The 23,016-nt window shown below is 38.9% G+C and overlaps 1 protein-coding gene across 2 annotated transcripts in view; it reads left to right on the top strand.

Annotated features, from left to right (window-relative positions):
- nckap1 (NCK-associated protein 1) overlaps positions 1-23,016 on the top strand; it is a 185,594-nt gene that overhangs the window by 88,992 nt on the left and 73,586 nt on the right. For both annotated transcript variants that reach the window (XM_048599365.1, XM_020528083.2), the window contains exons 10-16: positions 582-638; positions 1,952-2,048; positions 5,349-5,458; positions 9,785-9,917; positions 16,574-16,655; positions 16,802-16,860; positions 21,719-21,864. In XM_048599365.1, coding sequence (XP_048455322.1) covers positions 582-638; positions 1,952-2,048; positions 5,349-5,458; positions 9,785-9,917; positions 16,574-16,655; positions 16,802-16,860; positions 21,719-21,864 — 684 coding nt within the window. The remainder of the gene's footprint in view (positions 1-581; positions 639-1,951; positions 2,049-5,348; positions 5,459-9,784; positions 9,918-16,573; positions 16,656-16,801; positions 16,861-21,718; positions 21,865-23,016) is intronic.

Genomic DNA, 23,016 nt, shown 5'->3' on the forward strand with positions numbered 1-23,016 from the left:
AAAATCACTCTTAAGATCTTCTATTTCTTGAACTTTATTCAATAATTTGTTCGGAAAATCCATTGAGGGTTAGCATATTGTACTCCCCAAATGGTCTTGGTGATAATTATGTTTGGAAACATGATGCAGACATAATTGTAAATAGCTGTAGCTAATTGGATTTGATTGCTATCCAACCAAATAAGATAAACTTGCATTTGTGATGAAATTCCATCATTCTTTTAACTCTGTTCCTGCTTACTGTTTGTATTTCCAAAACAAACACAATGAAATTGAGTTATGAAGTTGAAACAAATATGGGATAACTTTCAAGTTATCTTTATAAACAAAAGAAATTCTGATTGATTGATTGTTTCTACTACAGTATTAAATACTGACTTTCTAGCTCAAACAAATTGATTAAACATCTCTAAAAATGTTTTTTGTCTTTGCCAGCAAGCGGATTGTTAAATTGTTCAGTTCCTCTCTTAATGTGATTTTATCATGGCAATTTCATGAGTTTGTTTGGATGAAAATGTTCTAAATTTAAATCTGAGTCAACAATGGTAATCTCAACATGAATTTGTACCTCATTTTCACAGCTACAACAAACGTATAGCTGATATACGTGAATGCCGAGAGACAGCATTATCGCATGCGTAAGTACATAATTTCAAAGACATCTAAAACATTCCAGTAACAAAACATTAAAAGTATTTGACTAATATAGCAATCAAGGTGAAATGAAAATACATTTTTTAATATTTATTATCAATTGGACACAAATCTTCATTTACTCTGGATGTTTGTCAAGCCATTTATGGTTAACATCATATTCTCATTCCACTATTAACATCTTGGACTCAGGATGAACATAAATGAACTGTGTGACACCTAAAATGTAAAATAAATGACTAGACAGTACTAGTTATTCAGTCTACCACTCATAGGCTGATGATTTTTTTTTTCATATGGCTCACCACTCTCTGGGTGAAGAAATTCATCCTCATCTCTGTCCTAAACCATGATCCCTGGTTCTGGACTGTGCCCGCTATTGGGAACATCTTTGCCGCAACTACCATGTCTAGTCCTTTTGGAATTTTTGGGGTTTCTATGTGATACGCATTCTTCTTAACTTCAGTGAATACAATCCTACCAATTCAATCTCTCCTCATGATAGCCCTGCCATCTCAGGAATCAGTTTGGTAAACCTGCATTCCCTCCATGGCAAGAACATGCTTCCTCAGATAAGGAGACCAAAACTACACACAATATTCCAGGTGTGGCCTCACACAATGCCTTGTATAATTGTAGCAAGACATCCTTGTTCCTGCGCTTGAATCCTCTCGCTATGAAGGCCAACATAGAGCTTGCCATCTTTACTGCCTGCTGCACCTGGGCTCTTACTTTCAATGATGTACAAGGACACACAGGTCTTGTTGAACTTTACCCCCCTCTCCATTTACAGCCCTTCAAATAATAATCTGCCTTCCTATTTTTGCTACCAAACTGGAAAACCTCACGTTTATCCACATTATACTGCATCTGCCTTGCATTTGCCTACTCACTCGCCTGTCCAAATCGCATTGTAACATCTTTGCATCCTCCTTGCAGCTCACTCTTCCACCCAGCTTTGTGTCATCTGAAAGTTTGAGATATTACATTAGCTCCTGCTTCTAAGTCACGAACATATATTGTCCCTTTAACCTCCCCATGCTTGAACAAGGCAACAGTGTAAATACAAGTCACGATCACTTCTAGTGAGTTGGTTTAAAACTGTAACACCTCCATCCACAGTACAGTTTCCTCTGTTTAAAGCAGTATCCTTTTCCCATTTTAGTCCACAATTCAAAAATAAAAGTCAAAAGATGTGGTCTTTACAGTATTTTGCTCATGTTTCTATACTCTACCTTGTTGTTTTTCTGAATATTAATGATATTTATTTTCATTGTTTATAATTCGCCCCTCTTAGTGGCCCCCTGCACAGAGAGCGGCGCAAATTTTTGCGGTCTGCTTTAAAGGAGCTTGCCACAGTTCTTGCTGACCAACCAGGATTACTAGGTCCTAAGGTACTGAATTTATATTGGCAATAAATTATGTTTTTCCAGTAGAGTTCTGGTTAAACAACTATACCTTGAGAAGTTCTTGTTGATAGCATATGTTCTTCTGTTGATACCAGGAATGCTTAGCATCTCGAAGACAAAAATGCACTGGTCTTTTGAGCTTCATATCCTAATGTGCCCAAAGGTGCACTATTAATTTTATCCCTAGTTTCTAAAACTTATGTCATATTTGTAATTGAATCGATTGATTTCTTCTCTGGCTTGGACCCTGCACACCCCCCAAAAAAATCTCCCTACTCTCCTCACGTTTATACATGTTTATAGTTGATTTAGAAAAATACTTTAATTCAAAGCCCAGGCCTTAACGTAGTCCTCCAATAGTCACTGAATATGAAATGTTTTCAATTTCATGTGCAAATTGTGATTTGTTTTGACATCACAAATGAGATGGCACCAGTGTAAATGGCGAGCATGTGGTTTCCTTGGTGAAAGTCATTGATCAAAGTGATGGGAAAATCCATAATTTCTCAAATAAGCTTAAGAAATTATCATTTTGAATTTGCCAGTACTGGGAGTTGAGAAGTGAACTGTTTTGAAATATTTATCAAGTCTTTCACACAATAAAAGCTCAAAATGTAATTTGGATATATGATCGAGCATGCCAGCTGTGAAATAGTTCAAAAGACACCATTTGTTGAAACCTTCCAGCTTGCAGTCACATGAAATAAATATGTAAAGTAAAAATAACATTTATACTGTGTGAGACGAGAGTGCTGATTGGTTGTTAAATGGACTCTGCTCAAGGCTTTGTTATGGGAATATACCAATTTGATGATGACTGACATTTAATGGTCAGATTTTGTTTAAATTCTAATCCAGACAGGTTGACTCTGGTCAAAGCGTTTCACTGAGAAATAAACCGAGAATTGTTGTCGCTGCCCTTATTTATTTGAAACAGGTGCAACATGTTTGCATGTTATTTCCATCCACTTAGAAAAAGGCCCTAAATTTTAGTTTGTCACTTCTGGTACCTGCAAGTGTTTTACACTGCAGACCTGACTAATAATCCTAAATTGGTTGTTAGCGTAAATCTTTGCACACTCTTGACACCATTTACTAAATAATCCTATTGCAGAGTTACATCTAGCATTGGACACTGTTTTCGCAAGTGTGAGTGGTTGGATAAGGTCTGTACTTGGTTCGTTGTGAACAGCTGCAGGGATATGTTGTTTAATACAGTCTGTCAACTGTCAGTCATCATCAAAACTGGTGCACTGTCCATGGCAGTGCCTCTGCCATTCAGCGTCCACTTGACACCCTATCAGAATAATATAAATGTTGTTTTCCATTTGGCTTGGTATTTCATGCAGTTTCTCCTGATGAATGCAATATGGAAAACTTTGTCAAAATGTGTCATTTAGCAGAGGTTGCTTAAGATCTGTCCTACAAAATGATTATCAGAAATATATTTATATTTTGAGACAAAAGCTGAATATTAATGTTTTATTGATTATATTAAACCAGAAAAGGTTAACAAAAATAAATGTGGGTGCAGTGAACAAGTGAAATTGTAATGGTTAATAAGAAAATGACAGACACATCATATAATTTTTCTGTACTTGTCGTCTTCATAGAAAGTGTCTAAAGCATTCTGAAAATGATAGGAATCCAGTAAGAAAGAAGAATTTAATGAAAGCAGCAAATAAATCAAGTAAATCAATCATATTGGAGAAATTCATGGGTCTAATTGGTCACAAATCCTGCAGAAGGGCATCCTGTGGTTTTAAGAGTCAGAGGGTTTCGGGTTCAAGTCTCATTCTAGGACTTGTGCATAAAAATCCAAACTAACTTACACCACTTATGGAGCACTGCGCACTCTTTCAGATTCAACATTAAACCAAGACTCTGTCCGCACTCTTAGGAGAGATGCAAAAAGTGGTATCACACTGTTCCCAGGATAGCTATTCCAAAGGTCTTGGCCATTGTTTACCCTGAACCATTTTATTTGTGAGTGCTTTGTGTGAAAATTGGCTGCAACGTTCCATCTGTTACAAAAATACTTCAAAGTAAGGGTAGGATGTATACAATTAATGGTAGGACCTAGGGTCTTGTTGTAGAACAGAGGAACCTAGAGTTGCAGCTATATGATTCTTTGAAGTTTCTGTCACGTAAACATAGGGTGGTTAAAAAGATATTTGGCACACTTGCCTTCATTGCTCAGTCCTTTGAGTATAGGAGCTGGGACGTCACGTTGAAGTTGTACAGAACATTCATGAGGCCTCTTCTGGAATACTATATCCAGTTCTGGTTGTCCGGTTATGGGAAGGATGTTATTAAGCTGGAGAGACTTCAGAAGAGATTTAACAAGATGTTGCTGAGTATGGAAGGTTTGAGTGAGAAAGGCTGAAACATTTTTCACTGGAGCATAGGAGGTTGAGAGATGACTTTATAAAACAGTGAGGGGTATAGATAGGGTTAATGGTAGTAGTCTTTTCCCTAGGATGGGGGATTTCAAGACTAGAGAGCACATTTTCAAGGTGAGAGGAGAGAGATTTATAAAAGACATGAGGGGCAAATTTTTTGCACAGTGGATGGTTCGTGTGTGGAACAAACTTCGTGAGGAGTTGGTGGATGTGGGTACAATTACGTTTAAAACACATTTGGCTAAGTACATAAATAGATTTGGAGGGATGTGGGCCAGGAGCAGATAAGTGGGACTAATTTAGTTTGGGATTATGGTTGACATGGACTGGTTGGACCAAAGTGTCTGTTTCTGTGCTGTACGAGTCTGACTCTGCTACAGCTGTAAAGCAGTTTGAGATGCCTGGTAATCAGGCAAAATACTATTTAATTTTTTTTCAACATAGTAAAATGCCTCATGTTACTTTATTGGAGTATATAAGCAAAATTAGACAAGGAGCAATGCAAGATGACATTATGGCAAGTGGCCAAATACTTTGCCAGAGTGTTAGATTTCAAGAAGCATCTTAAAGGGAGAAGGAAAAATAATAGAATTTGGGGCCAAGGCAGTTATAGACACTGCCATCAACGGTAGAGGAGTTAAAATTTTCGATGCTTAGGAGGCCAATGTTAGATGCAGACATATTGGCGGCTTTGGGACTAAGAATGTTACAGAGCTAGGAGGGAAAAGGCTATGGAGAGAAAATAAGGATTAGATTTTGAAAAGCAAGGCATTCCTAGAGCAGGTTGACCTCTATGGCAAGTTAAAGCAAATAAAATTCCAAACCAGCAGAACCTAATCTTGTTATGCCTTATGACTTGTAATGTAGACTTTCTACTTTTTAGGCACTCTTTGTCTTCATGGCTCTATCTTTTGCACGTGATGAAATTATCTGGCTGCTTCGACATGCAGATAACATTCCAAGAACAAGAAACAGTGATGATTTTATAGACAAGTATGTATTATTGAATTAATTTTATGTAACTTTTAATGCACCATTATGATTCTTTTAAATGGTGGTCCAGACTCGAGGGGCTTCAAATTGCATCTTTTGGGGAATGACATTTGAGAAAATTCTTCATATAGGAATATGAATTTTTGGAATATCTACCCAGAGGGTTGTTGGTTCTCCACAATTAAATTTATTCAAGACTGAGATTAATAGAATTTTGGGGATCAACTACTATTGACAAAGAGCAGGAAAATGCAGTGGATTTGAAAATTCAGCCATGAGTATGTTAAATGATGAAACCGGATTGACTGGCCCTATGGTTTACTCGTGTTCTTATATCTTCTGTTCTCAAAGTATCCTTTTACCCACTACTAACTTTTTAAAATAGTGCAGATGCTCAAAGCGTGAAATAAAAATCGAAAATGTTGGAGGAATTTAGCAAATGTAGCTGCAGAGGAGAGAGAGAGAGTTAATTTTTCAAGTCCAGTATTGTTCTTCACTTTCTATCTCTCAGATACTGGCATTTTATACTTTATCAGGATCAAAATAATGCTCATTCTAGAATTAGTGATTACTGTAAACAATGTTTGAGCAGGATTGAGAGTCCCACATGGCATATTGCCTACATGGTGCCTAGATAAAGGACGTTTGGAGTCAGCTTGAAAGGATACTAGACTGAGAGGAGGGGGATCATCAGTTGTAGTGGTCCATGTTGGCACTTACAAAGGCAAGAGTAAGTAAGAGTTCCTATTTGGGGAATATGAGAAATTTGGAACAAAATTTTTAAAAATGTACTTCAAAGATTGTGCAAGATTCGGGAAGTAAACACATGTCTAAAGGAGTGATGTGGGAAAGAAAGGTTCCATTTTGTGGGGCACTGGTATCAATATTGGGGCAGGAGGGAACTGTACCTTTGGGATGGACTCCACCTGAACCGATCTGGGACCGGCATTTGAGCAGAAAGGCCAAATAGGTTGGTCACAAGGATTTAATCTAGTTAAAAGAGGGGAGGGCTCCAGAAAGGTTATTAAAATTTCCAGAACAAGTAATAGGGCAGAGACTATGGAAAGGATCAGGAATCTAACTTCAGGCACAGCAGATCAGGAATCTAACTTCAGGCACAGCAAATCAGGGGAAACCTATGATGTTGGGTGGACAACGTAGGATAAGTAGTAGGAACTGCCGATGCTGGAGTCTGAGATAACACAGTGTGGAGCTGGAGGAACACAGCAGGCCAGGCAGCATCAGAGGAGCAGGAAAGCTGACTTTTCAGGTCGGGACCCTTCTGAATAAGGGTCCTGACCTGAAACGTCAGCTTTCCTGCTCCGTAGGATAGAGAGGATTGTATTTAAATGCATGCAGTACACAAAACAAGGTAAATGAGCTTGTAGTGCAGATTGAAATTGGCTGGTGTAATGTCGCAGGCATCGTGAGAAACGTGGCTGCAAGAGGATCAGGGCTGGGAACTAAATATCCAAGGATACATGTCCTATCAAAAGTACAGGTAGATGGCAGAAGGGGCAAGTTGTCTTATTAGTAAGAAATTAAATTAAATCGGTAACACTTCTTGCTATAGGATCGGAAGGTGGAGAACCATGTGGGTAGAGTTGAGGAACTGTGAAGGAAAAAAAGCCCTGATGGGAGATACCAACAGACCCCCTAGCAGTAGTCCGGATCTGGGGCAGAAAATAAATCAGGAGTTAGAAAAGGCATGTAAGAAAGGCATTATTACATTAATCCTGGGGGATCTTCAGTGTGCCAGTGGATTGGGAAAATCAAGGTTTATGGTGCCTCCCAAGAAAGAGTTTTTGGAATGTCTACGAGATGGGTTTTTTTTTGAAGCTGCAAGTGGTAGAGTCCACCAGGGAACAGGTGATTCTGGATTTAGTGATGTGTAATGAGGTAGGTTTGATCAGGGAGCTGAAGGTGAAGGAACTCCTAGGGTCAGTGACTGAAATATGATAGAATTCGCCCTGTAGTTTGAGAGAGAGAAACTGGAATTGGATGTAATAGTATTACAACTGAGTAAAGTAATTGAGACAAAGACATGAGCAAGTAGCTGCCTACAGTTAATTGGATGGGTAGCCTGGCAGGGAAGATGGTGAAGCAGCAATGGCAGGAGTTTCTGGGGGTAATTTGGGAGGCACAGCAGAAATTCGTCCCGTGAAAAGGCAAAAATACAACATTAAATGGGGGATGAGACAACCATAACTGATGAGTGAAGTCAGAGACAGCATATAAGCAGCAGAAAAAGCATACAATATTGTGAGGATTAGTAGAAAACCAGAGGATCGTGAAGACTTTAAAAATTAGGAGACGATAACTAGGAAAGCAATGTGGGGAGAAGATGGACATTGGAGCACTAGAAAATGAGGCTGGAGAATAGGAATGAGGAACAAAGAAATGGTGGAGTAACTGAATAGGTTTGCATTAGTCTTCACAATGGAAGACACCAGCAGCAGACTAGAAATTAAAGAGTCAGGATGCAGAAGTGAGTGTAGTGACAATCGCTAAGGAGAAGTTGCTAGGGAAGCTGAAAGATCTGAAGGTGGATAAATAACTTAGACCTGATGGACTACACCTTGGAGTTCTGAATGAGACAGCTGAGGAGATTGTGGAAGCATTGGTGATGATCTTTCAGGAATCACTGGAGTCAGGGAGAGTCTTAGAAGCCTGGAAAATGGCTAATATAATACCTCTGTTTGAAAAGGGAGGGAGGCAGAAGACAAGAAACTACAGGCTGGTTTGCTTGACCTTGGTCATTGGTAAGATTTTAGAGCCCATTATTGTGGAGGAGATTGTGGAGTACATGGAAATGCATGGTAAAGTAGGGCTGAGTCAGCATGGCTTTGTCAAGGGGAGGTCACACCTGACAAATCTGTTAGAATTCTTTGAGCAGGTAAGACAAAGCAGAGACAGTGGATGTGATCTATTTGGATTTCTGGGAGGCCTCTGACAAGGTGCTGTCCAAGGAGGCTGCCAAGGTAAGAGCCATGGTTTTAGGGGCAAGGTACTGGCACAGATGGAGGTTTGGCTGACTGGCAGAAGAATGGCAGCCAGTGACTAGTGGAATTCCACACAGATCATTGTCGGGACCACAACTGTTCACATTATAAGTAAATAATTTGGATGGAGGAACTCAGGACATTGTTGTTAAGTTGCAAAAACTACATTGACAGGGGGAGGGTCAGGTAGTGTTGAGGAAGCAGGGAGGCTGCAGAAGGATTTGGGCAAGCTAGGAATGTGGGTAAAGAAGTGGCAGGTGGAATACAATGTGGGAGAGCGAGAGATTAAATACTTTGGTAGGAAGAATAGAGGTGTAGAGGTTAATGTAGTTTCAGTTGGCGGTTAAGAAGGCACATGCAATGTTAGCATTTATTTCAAAGGGCTAGAATACAAGAGCAGGGATGTACTGCTGAGGCTTTAGAAGGCTCTGGTTAGATCGCATTTGGAATATTGAGAGTGGTTTTGGCCCTCATATCTAAAGAATAATGTGTTAGCATTGGGGAGTGTCCAAGGGAGGTTTACAGCAATAATGATTTGTCATATGATTAGTGGTTCAGGACCCTGGGTCTTGTACTCTTTGGAGTTCAAACTGATTTGGTGGGGGGGGGAGCGGGTGTGTGCCTCGCTGAAACTACAAAGTACTGAGAGACCTAAATAGAGTGGTCGTGGAAAAGATGTTTCTGCTAGTACACTAACACCTGAGGAGACAACATCAGACTGAAGAGGTGTCTCTCTAGAACTGAGATGAGGAGGAATTTCTTCAGACAGAGAGTGGTGAATCTGTGGAGCTTATTGCTGCAGAACACTGGAGTGTCTTTAAGACAGAGAAGGATAGGTCCTTGATTAGTAAGGGGATCAATGATTACGAGGAGAAGGCAGGACAATGGGGTTGAGAAACATATCCACCATGATCAAATGGTAGAGCAGACTTGGGCTGAATGGCCTAATTCCGTTCCTGTACCTTGTGCTGTTGTGGTCTTAAAAGCTACAATATGTCTGTGAAATCACAGAGCTGCTGGCAGTGGTCGAAAGTCACGATTGTGCAGGTGTCCTGCGAACTTGTTTAAAATCTGAATTTGTTTGCAGTGTACTACATATAATTAAGTACTTGTCATCTTTTTGAAGAAAGTATGGCAAGGCAAACTGAACATTCACTTATGGTTATTTTAATTTATTATAAAGCAAAAAGCCAATTTGCAACATTGGTTTAGATTATTTTAAAAGTAATATTTATCTGTATTTGTTGCTTTAAAACATGCTTCTGTGAAGTCAGATGACTTTGAAATTTTTTGAAGTTAAATGCTTTATTTTAAAATCCTTTAGACACGTTGCTGAACTTATCTATTACATGGAAGAGCTCCGAGCACATGTACGCAAATATGGACCAGTGATGCAGAGATATTATGTGCAATATCTGTCTGGTTTTGATGCAGTAGTGCTGAATGAACTTGTGCAGGTAAGATTGCAAAATATTCATGAGACACAGGTTGTATTAAAATCTTGACACAAAAGTCATTCCTTAGGTTTGTGGGTATCATTCCATATGAGGAGCAGAAGAAAACTATTTGATCCCTCGAGTCTGCTCTGCCGTTCAGTGAGATGGTGGCTTATCTGTTTATAACTTCAAATCAGCAATCACATCTCCCTTGATAACCTTTAAATCCTTTTGCTTTGTGTTGCCAACACATTTGAAAGCCATAACTTCGATGAACGGATGAAGGTTATGTATATGAGTTGTTAACAATTGAGGTTCCAGCCCAATCCTTATTGGATACCATTTGTTCATCTTACCAAACTGGAAAAGACGTATTTTCACCTACCCTCTGCTTCCTCTTAGCCAGCCAATCTTCTATCCATGGCAATATGCTGCCCCTACACCATGAGCTTTTATTCTCCAGAATAACCTTTGATCTGGCACATAGATTTCCAAAAGTCATTTGATTAAGTATAACACATACTGCGTTTATCCGCAGCATGTGTTATCTTCTCAAGGAACTCCAATGGAATGGCCAAGTATGATTTTCCTTTCACACAACTGTATTTTCTCAGTCTGATTACCTCAGACTTGTCCAAGTTCCCCTGCTATAACTTGAAGGCAAATGTCTAACTTTTTCCCAATGACAGATATTAAGTTAACTGGTCTGTAGTTCCCTGCTTTTATGCCCCTCCATTTTTGAATAAAGGAGTTGCATTTGCTATCTTCCAATATCATGAGACCACCCCCAAACCAAAGGAGCTTTGAAAAGTTAAAACAAATGCCACTTCTAAGACTGTAGGATGTAGTCTGTAGTCCATCAGGACCTAGACCCTTGTCAACCTACAGTTCCAAAAATTTACTCAGTACCACTTTTCTTGAGATTGTGATTTTCCTGAGTTCCTCTCTTCCTTTGATTTCTTGATTGATTTTCTTCCTATTTAGTGCTGCTTGGATTTTTGTTGTATGCTTGATAATGAAGACTGAAGTGAAAAATCTGTTCGATTCATCTGCCATTTCCCCATTTCCTTATTCTCTATTTTTAATTCTCCAGTCTGACTTTCAGTAGAACCAAGTTTTTTCAAGTATTAGTAGAAACTCCTTGCTGTCTGTTTTTATATTTCTGGCTAGCTTTCTCTCATACTCTGATTTCCCCCTTCATAATTTTTTGGTCATGTGTTACATTGTTTCATAGCTACCAACAGACAGAGGGAAATAGGGAAGCAAATTTGTCAGCAAATTGCTGAGAGGTCCAGAAAATAGACAGTACTGAATTTCAACTGCTCTCATTAACTGGGATTAAAACTTGTCTATAAAATAAAGAAGGGCATAAATTCTTTTTAAGTTGATCTTTCGGCTGAGATCTTTCTCAGCCATCTCATAGCAATCCCCACAAGAGAATCAACAGTTTTGCATTTAGTTTAAAAATAAAATCGGGCAAGTTGATGGGGAGCAACAGATTAGCATTTTGGCGATAAGTCATAATTCACTTTTGTTTAGAATTAAAATCAAAGGCCAAGATTAAACTTTTTAAAATTCCTGCTCCTCTGCTGCTTGGCCTGCTGTGTTCATCCAGCTGTACACCTTGTTATCTCTCTTTCAGAGTCTTACTCCCTTAGGTGTTAGACTAATACCTGAAGAAGGGGTAAGACTCCGAAAGCTTGTGTTTCCAAATAAACCTATTAGACTATAACCTGGTGTCGTTTGATTTCTGACCTTGTCCACCCCAGTCCAGCACTGGCACCTCTACATCATTTCTGTGACTTGGATTGAGGACTAAATCTTGGCTCTTTCTTGCTCTTCTTTGAAATAATGCCGTGGGATCTTTTGCATCCACCTGAGCAGGCAGATGGGGCAACATCCAAAACACATCTCATTCCAAATGTGTGAGAAACCCCCACCACATTTTAAAAATATTTGGGCATGTGCTGAAGCATTATAACCTACAGGGCTAGGGAACAAAGGCTGTAAGATAGGCTTAGCTTGGATAGCTATTTCTTGGTCGACAGGTATGATGGTGGGAGTCATATATATTTTCTGGTTCTGTGCTCCCATTCACATGTTTGCATGTTCTTTGTGCAACTTGGTGCTTCAGTTGCATTTTATGTCACACACTCTACATTCAATCAATTTGAAGTGTTGTTTTGAAGAGTTTGTTGCATGAAAATGCTGTCTGCTTGTGTTGAGGTCTTACTTTCCTGCTCCCACTTTGCTGCCTTTATACTTGATCTTGCCTCCTCATGCGTGCTGTCTTCACACAACAGCTTCCCCTGTCTTTCCCTTCCCCCTCCACTTCATTGCATCTGCTTGCTTCCCTCTGTGCTCACATGCATCCTACCTCTGTAATTACTGGGGCAGGGATATGTGTCAGAGCATGAATTATCTATCTTGTGCATAATGTTTTAACACATCTGTAATACAGAGACTAAAAAGACAAATCTCAATAGGCAAAGACCTGATGTCACCTATTAGTGACTTGGTGATGTAGAATGTTTATGAAATATTTGTTAAAACTTTAGGAACCATTGAGAAGTTATTTTCTGAATGAAGTGGGGTGTATTCCTGGAAATTTTACATGCAGTATTGTTGTATAGCCAGTAGATGGAGTATGAATCTTGCCAATTTATCAATTGTACATTGGGCAGAACAAAGGACTTGAAAAGGCAGTTTTATTCTGTATCTTGTACAGTGTTAAAAACATAAAATAAGTGTTTTAAAATTTCCAGTTGTGGAAAATGTTTGCTATACAGTTTGTATTGACAGTTTACAGTTGTGCCTCGCTGAAGTATTTGGAGTGTCTCTGTTTTCAAATAAGCCTTCTTTTCTCAACTCATTGTCAAAGCGATCAAATAATTTTCGTTTGGCATTTTTGCATGTCACGGATATCGAAAAGCCTAGAGATTACTTTATAACTAAGTTATGGCCCAAATCCTTCGAAATGAAGAGTAGGGAAACCTGACTTCAGTCTGTGATATGCGCCTGGAAGTCCTAACTTGGATAAGTGCTGCAATTGTTCAGAACGTTGAATCTACTGATGGGCTGATTTGTACTGTGCAGGACACAGTGCAAAAGTCTCTTGTGCTAACGTTCAGTGTTGTACCCTTGAGGAAATATGTGGTTAGCTGGATCGTAACCTGGAAACGTGAGACTTTTCAATTTCTGATGTTAATCAGTTATTTTGAAGATAACTAAATCTCCCTCTCTTTCTTGTCTTCACCCCTCTAGAGCAGGCGACACTTGGCCAAACTACCCTCACATTCACCCACATCGACCTATTGCCCATTCTCTCGCTTACTAAACCACAAGAAGGTCTTTAAACCTAATCTGAATACTGAACTAAATGATGTAAAAAGCATGGACTGGGTGTGGGAGGGGAGAATGTCTTCTGTACTGCTCCATTTCACCCATCTCTTGTGCCATCACTGGTTGAAAGTCTGCATTGATCATTCACTACTGCAGCCAGGATTCAAAATCCTATTTGGAAGAATGCAAAATATTTGGGATGTGGAGATCTTTGTGGGCAGTGGCAAAGTGTGCAGTTTCACCTCTTGACAGCGAGATCTGTTGATAGCGTACCTCCGCGGGAAGATTTATTTGATTGGTGACATTGTTTCTGCATTTGAACGACTCTTGCATGTAATTCAAGATCTTTGCATCAGTTCGTTTTGTTTTTGCAAGTGCATAGCATTCACTTGTTCTCACATTTTGCTGTTATTTAGATTTTGCCTTGAGTTATTTATGTTAATTCAGTACACATTTCTTTTAAATTAAGCCTTGATTTATCACTGAATATGCTCCATCTTGGATGTAACATTGTGCTGATGTTTTACACAAAAATAAATAACTGGAATTACTTAGCAGGTCTGGCCATGACTGATTGTACCTGGGAAAAGGTTGGTATGTATGCTGAAGGTGGTGTGTGGGCAGGGAGAGAAGCAAGGCATAGGTGGAGATGGAGCCCAGAGACAGAAAAACAGTTGGACAGACAGAGGTCAGCCTGGGAGAATCAATAGGTGCTAATGGGGACCATTAGTGGCTAAGAAGAGGTTGTTTGTGGTAGCAGCCCATGTGATGTCAAGGCCTGGTGTTTGCTGGGTGGGGTAAGGACATGGGAGAAGGTTCTCAAGCCCTAAAATTGTTGAACTCGATATTGAGTCCTGAAGAAGGCCACAGGGTTCCCAAATGGAAAATGAGATGCTGTTCTTCCAGCTTGTGCTGAGTTTTGCTAGAGCACTACAGCAAGCCTGAGACAGAGATATTGGCCAGGGAACACAGTGGTATGTTGAAGTGGCAGGCAACTAGAAGCTCAGTCATTTTTGCAGATAGCATGTAGGTGTTCTGCAAGTGGTCACCCAGTCTGTGTTTCATTGAATCATAGAATCCCTACAGTGTGGAAGCAGGCCATTCAGCCCATTGGGTCCACACTGTCCCTCTGAAGAGCATCCCACGCAGACCCACACCCTTACCCTATCCCTGTAACCCTGCAGGGTGTCCCATGGCGAGCCCACCTTGCCTACATATCCCCAGACACCATGGGGCAATTTAGCATGGCCATTCCACCTAACCTGCTCATCTTTGGACTGTGGGTGGAAACCAGAGCACCCAGAGGAATCCCAGGCAGACGCAGGGAGAACGTGCAAACTCCACACAGACAGGATCAAACTCGGCTCCCTGGCGCTGTGAGGCAGCAGTGCTAACCACTGAGCCACCGCGCTGTTTTGTCTCCCCACTGTAGAGCAGATCGCATTGTGAGCAGTGAATACAGTAGACTAGATTGAGTGGAGTGCAGATAAATCGCTGCTTCATTACATGGAAAACTGAAAACATTCCGGGTGATCATCTGTAAGATCATCAGCTGTAAAATCACTCTTCTATTTCAAATAATAATGACCTTGACTAATCACAATCAGTCAACTGCTTATACAGCGAGGTGTGACATTAATGCCCTGTAGTATTGTTTTGTTCCACTTCATTTTAATGTCCACATAACACCCAAATTCAACACTGATCTAAGTAAATTATGAATTAGTCATGGCCTGTTTGTATTGTGTTCAGGGGTCAGTTCTTTTTGTCCAGTGTTATGCAAGCTACTTAGAAAATATACCCGGTTAAATCTGCGCTCGTTTCCAGTTGAGATCTTAATTTAGTTCTTTGCAAACTAATATCTGCATCAGTCAAAGTTCTTTGATATTTTAATGGAAAATACTGGAATGCTGGAGGTCAGGTAACACTTGTGGAGAGAGAAAAGTAAGGTTAAACTCTCCAGATCTTATGATCTTTCATCAAAACATGCAGAAGGGAGCCAATGAAAAGTTTATATGATGAAATGGTCTCTGGTCAGGGCAGGAGATATTGAATTGATGGTTGTCACAATCTAAGACAGAGTGAGGCAGTAATGAAAGAAATTAGTCATAAAAAGCGATATCCAACATTGAGTGAGTAAATAGTTACAGCACGGTTTATGACGTGGGAGGGAAAGCTGCAAATTGAAGGTTAAATGTGAGACTTTCTTGTACAAAAATTTGCAATGCTGTTACTGTGTTTGGATTCCTCAAGTAGGTGAATTACAGGTCATATTGTGGATCAGGCTTGTTTGATTTGGGATTCTGTATATGAAGTCTGTGGGATTCATCTGGGGCTTTCTGTACAGTCTGTTTTGATGTTATTTTAGGCAACAAGGTGTCATGCAACTTTATCACTAGCTAGGTAAGCTAGAACTGAAACATTGGCCTGCATTTCCTGACAGCCAGACTGTAGTTATTCAGGCATGGATAGGTGTTGCGTATGGGCACCCTGTTGAATCCCCATCATAACAGACTCGAAAGGAATTATCCAAGAAGGTGAAGATTCTGTTGGACAGTTCATCGGTGCCAGGAAGCCTCCGAAAGTGTCCTTTTAATTTGGAGAGAATTCGGAGAGTTATGATGGAATTAAACAAATAGTTACTGAAGAAAGCTTAAACTATTAAACAAGGTTCATATGGCCACAGGGAAGCTCTGTGCATGCCAATCAGCAGACCAAAGCATTGTTCCTACTTCTGATCGTCCATTCAGGCACCTCTGCAACTGAACTCACTTCCTCTGCCACCAGACACGCTCCCCTCTTCATCCAGTCCGCGCTTGACATCCCCTCGCTCCCTTTCCACTGCACATGCTTTATACACAACTCTTTGCCCAGCGCACCCGATCTAGATCCAACACACCCACCCTCCCCACGCTGGTACTGCCCCCCTGCCCCAATGCAGCTGGCAAATATCCAGCAACATTTCCTCTAAGATGTGCACCATGCAGTTGCTTGGGGGTCTCAACGTTGCTTGTCAACACATCTATTAAAAAGGCGTATAATTTTATAACCATTCATTTTAATTGCAACAACTGTGTGTGCGAGCGTGCTTCTGGTTTTGTGGATTTTTTCAACTCACTGGTGTAATGTTGACAGTGGAATCTTGAGTTCCTCTGTCATATTGGAAAAACAAATACAAACTGAAGTGGTAGCATCATACTGATTCTAATAAATTAAGAGCCTCCTTTAGAGAGGTGGATTTGGTATACAATTCCCTTCCATCCCGTCCTTTCTATCACTGCTTAAAAAGCAGAATAACTATGTTATTGAATATTTTTGTGACTTTTCCATCCTAGAACCTGTCTGTGTGTCCAGAAGATGAATCCATCATTATGTCTTCCTTTGTGAACACTATGACTTCTTTGAGTGTCAAGCAAGGTGAACAAATCATTACTTTTGATGCATTTTAACAGATACTTCAACATTTTGCCTACTTTGAGCCTGAATCAAGAATTGTTTTATTTTCCACAATGAAATGTCATTTTTCTTGTGTAATGCTAAACGTTATTTTTTTCGTACTATAGTTGAAGATGGAGAAGTATTTGATTTCCGAGGAATGAGACTGGACTGGTTTAGGCTGCAGGTAAGAACTGTGATCTTATTGCATGACAGTGTTGCAACAACGTTAATATGTGCTCAAATGAAACTTGCAAAATGGATAAACTATTAGTAGGGAAGGTCTTGTTGCTTCTCTTCCTTTTTACTCTCCTGAGTTAGTTCACACCAATGATAATGTGTTATATCTGTTACAGTCAAAGCAAAAACTATTACTTGACTAACTAGAAGAATTAACTTATTAATGTATTTTTAGGAACTTGAAGATCTAGCTTGTTGTTTTACATCTATATGAAGGTCTGTCCATAAATTCTCATTTCAGGTGATCTGTAAACAGCATTAAAGTACATGATGTTACACTGGAAATAAAACTGAAGTAATTTTAACTGTTTTGCATTCCAATTTATTTGTTTTGAAGGGGAATAGCTGGAAAGATAGAATTCTTTCACCTCTGAGTTGACGTGGGATTTTATGAAACCTATTTTTAAACTCTCCATTAGCAGACATGCACTGTCCTGGATATGTGTAGCTTCTTTAGTACTGAGGGTCGTGATACTTGAATGTTACATTAGTAGTTGGATCAGACTTGATAAAACTTTTACTATCTGTGTATTTTTCCCTATATTTGCATACATAGTGAGGAGATTGTTAGTGCTAGCAATCTAGCAGCAGAGGAAAAAATAAGACTAATACGCTGCAGATTTGAAAAAAGTACTGATTTAATGTCTTTTTATTTAGTAGTTAACTTGGACTGAATTTACAGCAGTTCAAATCAACCATTATTAGTAAAACCCCAAGTTAAGCAATGAAATCACAAGCTGTTATGTTTATCGTCAATTTATATGATCGTAGAATGGTAACAGCAGAGGAGGAGGCCATTTGGCCCATCATTTCTGTAACTGACTCTCTAAGGGCAACTTACTTAACTCCACTTCCAAGACTATTCCCATCTCCTTGCCCTTTTTTCTTTCTTCAGATAATGATCAGTTTTTTTTTAATGCAAGTTTTAATTGAATCTTCCTCCATCTCCTCAGGGTGTGGATTACAGACCCTATCTATGTGACTAAGAATATTTTTCCTCTTGATACCACTTCCTCCTTTTGCCATCAGTTTAAATCAGTGTCCTGTGATTCCAGGCCCTTCTGCCAATGGGAACAGTCTCTAGCTGCACTCTCCAGATACCTCATGATTTTTGAACAGCTCTGTCAAATCTCCTGTTAATCTTGTCTAAGGATTTCCATTCTAACTTCTCCAATCGATCTATATAGCTGAAATCCACCAATTTTGGAACCATTCTCATGCATTGTTTTTCCACCCATTTTAATGGTTTCACATCGTTCCTAAAGTGTGTGCTCTGAACTGACCAAACCATGGTTTATCCAGTTTATCCTAACTTCATTGCTTTGTACTCTGAAGCCCAGGATCCTGTTTGCTTATCCAGTGTGCTTTGGTAACCTGCACTATCATCATAGAGGATTTGTGTCCATATACCCCCAGATTTTTGTGCTCCTAGAACTGTTTCGAATTGCTTTCTTCATATTGCCTTGCCTTGTTCTTACCAAAATGAATGACTTCACACCTCCCTGCAATAAATTTCATCATCTACTTGTCCACAATTCCATCTCCGTTTTCTTCAAACTTAACACCATCTTCCTCATAGTTCACAATACTTCCAAACTTTGACATGTGCACATTTTGAAATGGTGCCCTGTAAGCTCAAGTCTAGTTTAAGATAAGTCAAAAAAGCAAAGGTGCTAACACACAATCTTGGGAAACTCCACTATATATAGTCTCTTCCAATCCAATAAACAGCCATTCACAGCTATTCTATATTTCTTGTCACTCAGCAAATCTTCTGTTTACTTTGTCTTTCTTCTCTGATATTACCTCCTGGTTCCAACACCCTGTCAAGTGAGTTTCAGCCCTTCCCAATAACACGGGTAAATCACTCACCAAGATCATAGCTCCCAGTTCTGTTCAGGCGCAAATCACTGACCTTAACCCTCAAACTCTCATCTCCCAGAACCAGTCCGAATGTTTCAGGAATCCAAAGCCCTCCATCTTGCGCCAGCTCTCCAGTGAGGTGTTTTATCTGTTCGATTATCCTAAATCTATATTCACCTGCATGTGGTATTGGGAGTAACCTGGAGGTTACTACTTTTAGATTTCTACGAAAGCTTGCTAATTTCTTTGCTCATTCACTGACCTCTGCCTACAAGACCTCATTACTTATTATACCAATATTGATACTAAAGTGGAACACAACTACTGGTCTATTGCCGTAACTGTAGTTTGCCAATCTTTGCCTGCATTTTATCCAGCTGGCCATGATTGGACTAGGTTCGGGCTACACTGCCAGTAGGAACCATCACTCTCATCTGTATTCATGCGAGAACACTAGGTTGGAGAGCGAGATGTGCTCGGGATTAATGCACCATCTGCCTGAACTATCTTGACCGCCTGGTGGTCACTCGTTTCCGGCCAGCTTATATGCTGTAGAGCTGCAGGTTGACCACATTTATAAATGTAGGATTTACAAAACACCCAATCTCATGGATGCAATGCAGTGACACCAGCTGCAATTGAAACTCAAAACCATGACTCACCCTGCAGTTTCCCTAGCAACGTGATATACAATCCATATCTCTCTTTATTAGACTTCTAAACTTATTGTTTAAGAAAACTCACCAGATACTCACTAAGCAGCTACGATGTTATTACTTAACTCTTATTATCTATAAACATTATTTTTAAATTTATTGAAAAATCCAGATTGTTTTAATTTTATTATCCCCTATTGCTGAATGGTTTAACTTTGTTCTGGAGATATGATAAGTTAATTAAGCATATATTTAACTTGGTGATAAATTTCTTCACAATTTGGATCCAGTAATTTTATTAAAAAGCGGATATGTTTGATCATAAGTTTTCCACAATTGGATGAACATGTATCCTTGTTACAACCAGCTGATTTTAATAAATTAGAAGCCAACATTTGACTTACGACTTAGAATGCTATAGACCATTGGTAGTATGAAAAGGAAAGTTTCAAATGCTAGAGATTTGGAAAATTATTGGTGAAGAGAGAAAGTAGATTGTTTTGTCAGAATCCCAGTTAAAAATCTTTACTTACCTACAGATGCTTAGAGACGGCATGAATACTTGCAGTATTTGTTTTTGTTTTTATTTTAGCAGTCACTGGATGGTTGCGTTTTTCTTTGGTACAACGAAGGGTTACAGTCATTGATGTATTTTCACTTATTTAGTTTTAAGAATATCATTATCTATAAGACTATGCCTTCATAACTAATGAATTTCTATTAGTGTGTCACTAATTTAGTGCAATATATTGCATATCATCAGTGTGACCTTCTGATTTTGCAGTTTAAATGTTACACCCGTGGTTGCCTACTTACACAGTGTAGAATGGTCTTGCTAGGATTCGTCGTAATGAGATAGATTGACCTGGGCATCGTAACCAGTTAGGAAAACTTTATGGTTTAAAATAATCAAGGATCAACAATATTCCAGAGACTGGAAAGCTTTTGGGCAGCATGAAGGAGATCTGACTGAAATTAGATATAAATGTAATTTCTCCCAGAAAAACAAGATTGTTCAGAGCAGTTAAAGTAATAAGTTGCCTCTGTGAAAGAGTTTAGTTTGTGAAATTTTCAGGCCAGAAGTGTTTGGTTAGAAATCTGCATTGGTTATTGAAAGTTGAGAAATTCTACGAGCTCAGTTGCAGGAGTGGTCAAAGGAAGAGACCGACGCAGCTCACGAGTCCAGAACTTAGAAGAAACAGTTAAATCAAATCAACAGATTAGTTAGGAAAGGAATTTTCTTCTAAATTTTGATTGATTATAAGGTAATGGCACTGGGGAGTAGATGGGACTTTTGAAGTATGTTTTGAAATTTTTCAAACTGTGATGTATTTAGGTAGTTTGTTTTATTTCTTTTGTGTAATAAACTTCTATTTTATTGTTGAAACCAAGTCTGCAGCCATATGTACATCTGTTTCAATTGAAGACTTTCACATTTTAAAAAAAAGATGATCTATCAAGGCAGGTTTAATTTTAGGATCAGACTTTCCCAGTAATAAAATCAACAGTGGGCTTTTGGACAGCTGTTTCTTTTGATCTTGTGGATTATCTTGCAGAAGAAATTTAAAGCAGAAAAGTTCAAACTGATTCATTTTGATAGGAAGGATGAGGTAACACGATACATTTTAAAGGGGCAGGTGTGCTGAATCAGAGATACCTGAGGGCAAATTTGCATAAATCTTTGTCGGTAGCAGAACATGTTGAAAATGCTATTTTATTAAGAAAGCGTTTGGGGCTGTTGACTTTATGACTAGAGGCCTATAATACATAAGCGAGGAAGTTGTGCTAAACATTATTAAATATTGGTTAGCTTCCAGTTTAAGTATTGTGAGCAATTCTGAGTATCAATAGGGAACCAAGTAGGAACTTAATTGGATGAAAACAGAATACTGTGGGTGCTGGCGATAGAGAAAATAAAGTTCCAAGTTCACTGCAAGCCTTCAGAACTGAAGAATTTTCCAACTCTAGTGGGAGATATTTAATGGAGAAGATATTTGCAGGATTAGAAGAAACGGTCAGGGAACCGAAACTAGTTGGATTGCTTTTGCAAAGAGCAGGAACATGGACAATGGAGCGAATGGCCATTTATTTTGTATTATTCTATGTCAATGACCCAAAGAGTCGTGCCTTGGCTGAGGCCTTGAAGTAGTTTGTGGAATTATATGTTTAGAAAACTCAATATGCACAAGACAAGGGGAGGTGGAAAATTGGCATTTGAATGTAAAATTGGCTTTTATCTCCATAATAGTATATTTTATCCAAAATGTACTTTTTTTTTTGTTTCAGGCATATACCAGTGTTTCCAAGGCTTCTCTTAATCTGTCTGACCACAAGGAACTTGGAAAAATGATGAACACTATTATTTTCCACACAAAAATGGTAGATTCTTTGGTTGAAATGCTGGTGGAAACTTCAGATCTCTCTATCTTCTGGTGAGTGCCTGCTCTGTTTCTCATTTCAAGGAATAACAGCTTGTTAATTTAATGCAAAAGAGTAGGAGCAGCAGAAAACATTTCAGCAGATAATTCACATACCTGTGTTCTAAGACAACAAGGTGCGGGTCTCGGATTCTCCAGCATCTGCAGTTCCTACTATACCTGTGTTCTAAGTTTTTTTTTTAACTTGTGTAGATTAAATTTAGATGTACTTTTTTTTAAGAAAAGAACTATAGAACTGTTTCTTTTACAGAAAAAAACAAGCTTTGTACGTACATTCCTCAGCTTCAAACTTCGATATTTTGGTAGACGCTTGGCATAGCACATAATCTTTGTTTTTGTATATAATTCTTAAACGTTTTCCAGTGAGAACTGGGTAAATAAATTAGATGTTTGTTTGTATAGTGTCAGGCTTGGCTCAATAAGAGCAATGACATACCAGCGTTCTGACTCCTGTGTCAAACTTCATTCAGAGACTTGAATACATAGTGTATACCGACCTCTATGCAGTACTGTTAGAATATTGCACAGCAATGTGATCTTTAGGATGAGACGGCACAAAACAGAGGTGTTACAGGAATTGTTTAGATACATGCGCAATGTCACTAAAATTGAACTTGTGCTCATTTATCTCAATGTTACTTATGGGAATTCTGAATAATTGCAAGTGAATTTTGACAGGAGTATCATTTGGACAGTAACCATTAGCATTATTTCTTTTCAAAATAAAGGTGCAAATTCAGAAAATTTATCTTTATGTAATTTTTGTTTGCCACATTCTCATCGTTGGCTTCATAATGTCTGCAAATGTTGTATTCCTTCACCACAGCTACCTATTGTTTAGAAATCAAGTATGTGGATTTTAATTTCCTGTTCACAAAGAAAATAATTTGGATGTCCCTTGTAATTTACAAATTGCATGTGTTCAAAACTACAAACTGCACCATTCAAGAAGGGAAGTACAAAATTAACCATGAAGCCCATTGCCACAGTTTGATAAACAAATGATTTAATTTAGGGAAAAAAAGTTTTTTCCTAAGATACTAAACCTACCTGAAATCTTTTTTTTCTGACTGCATCAAATAGCATGGGCTTGGCTGAGGTTAATTTAGATTTATTCGGAATTAATTCGTTGACATTTGCTTTATT

This window comes from Rhincodon typus, chromosome 7, assembly GCF_021869965.1.
Source record: "Rhincodon typus isolate 14 chromosome 7, sRhiTyp1.1, whole genome shotgun sequence".
NCBI classification, from domain to species: domain Eukaryota; kingdom Metazoa; phylum Chordata; class Chondrichthyes; order Orectolobiformes; family Rhincodontidae; genus Rhincodon; species Rhincodon typus.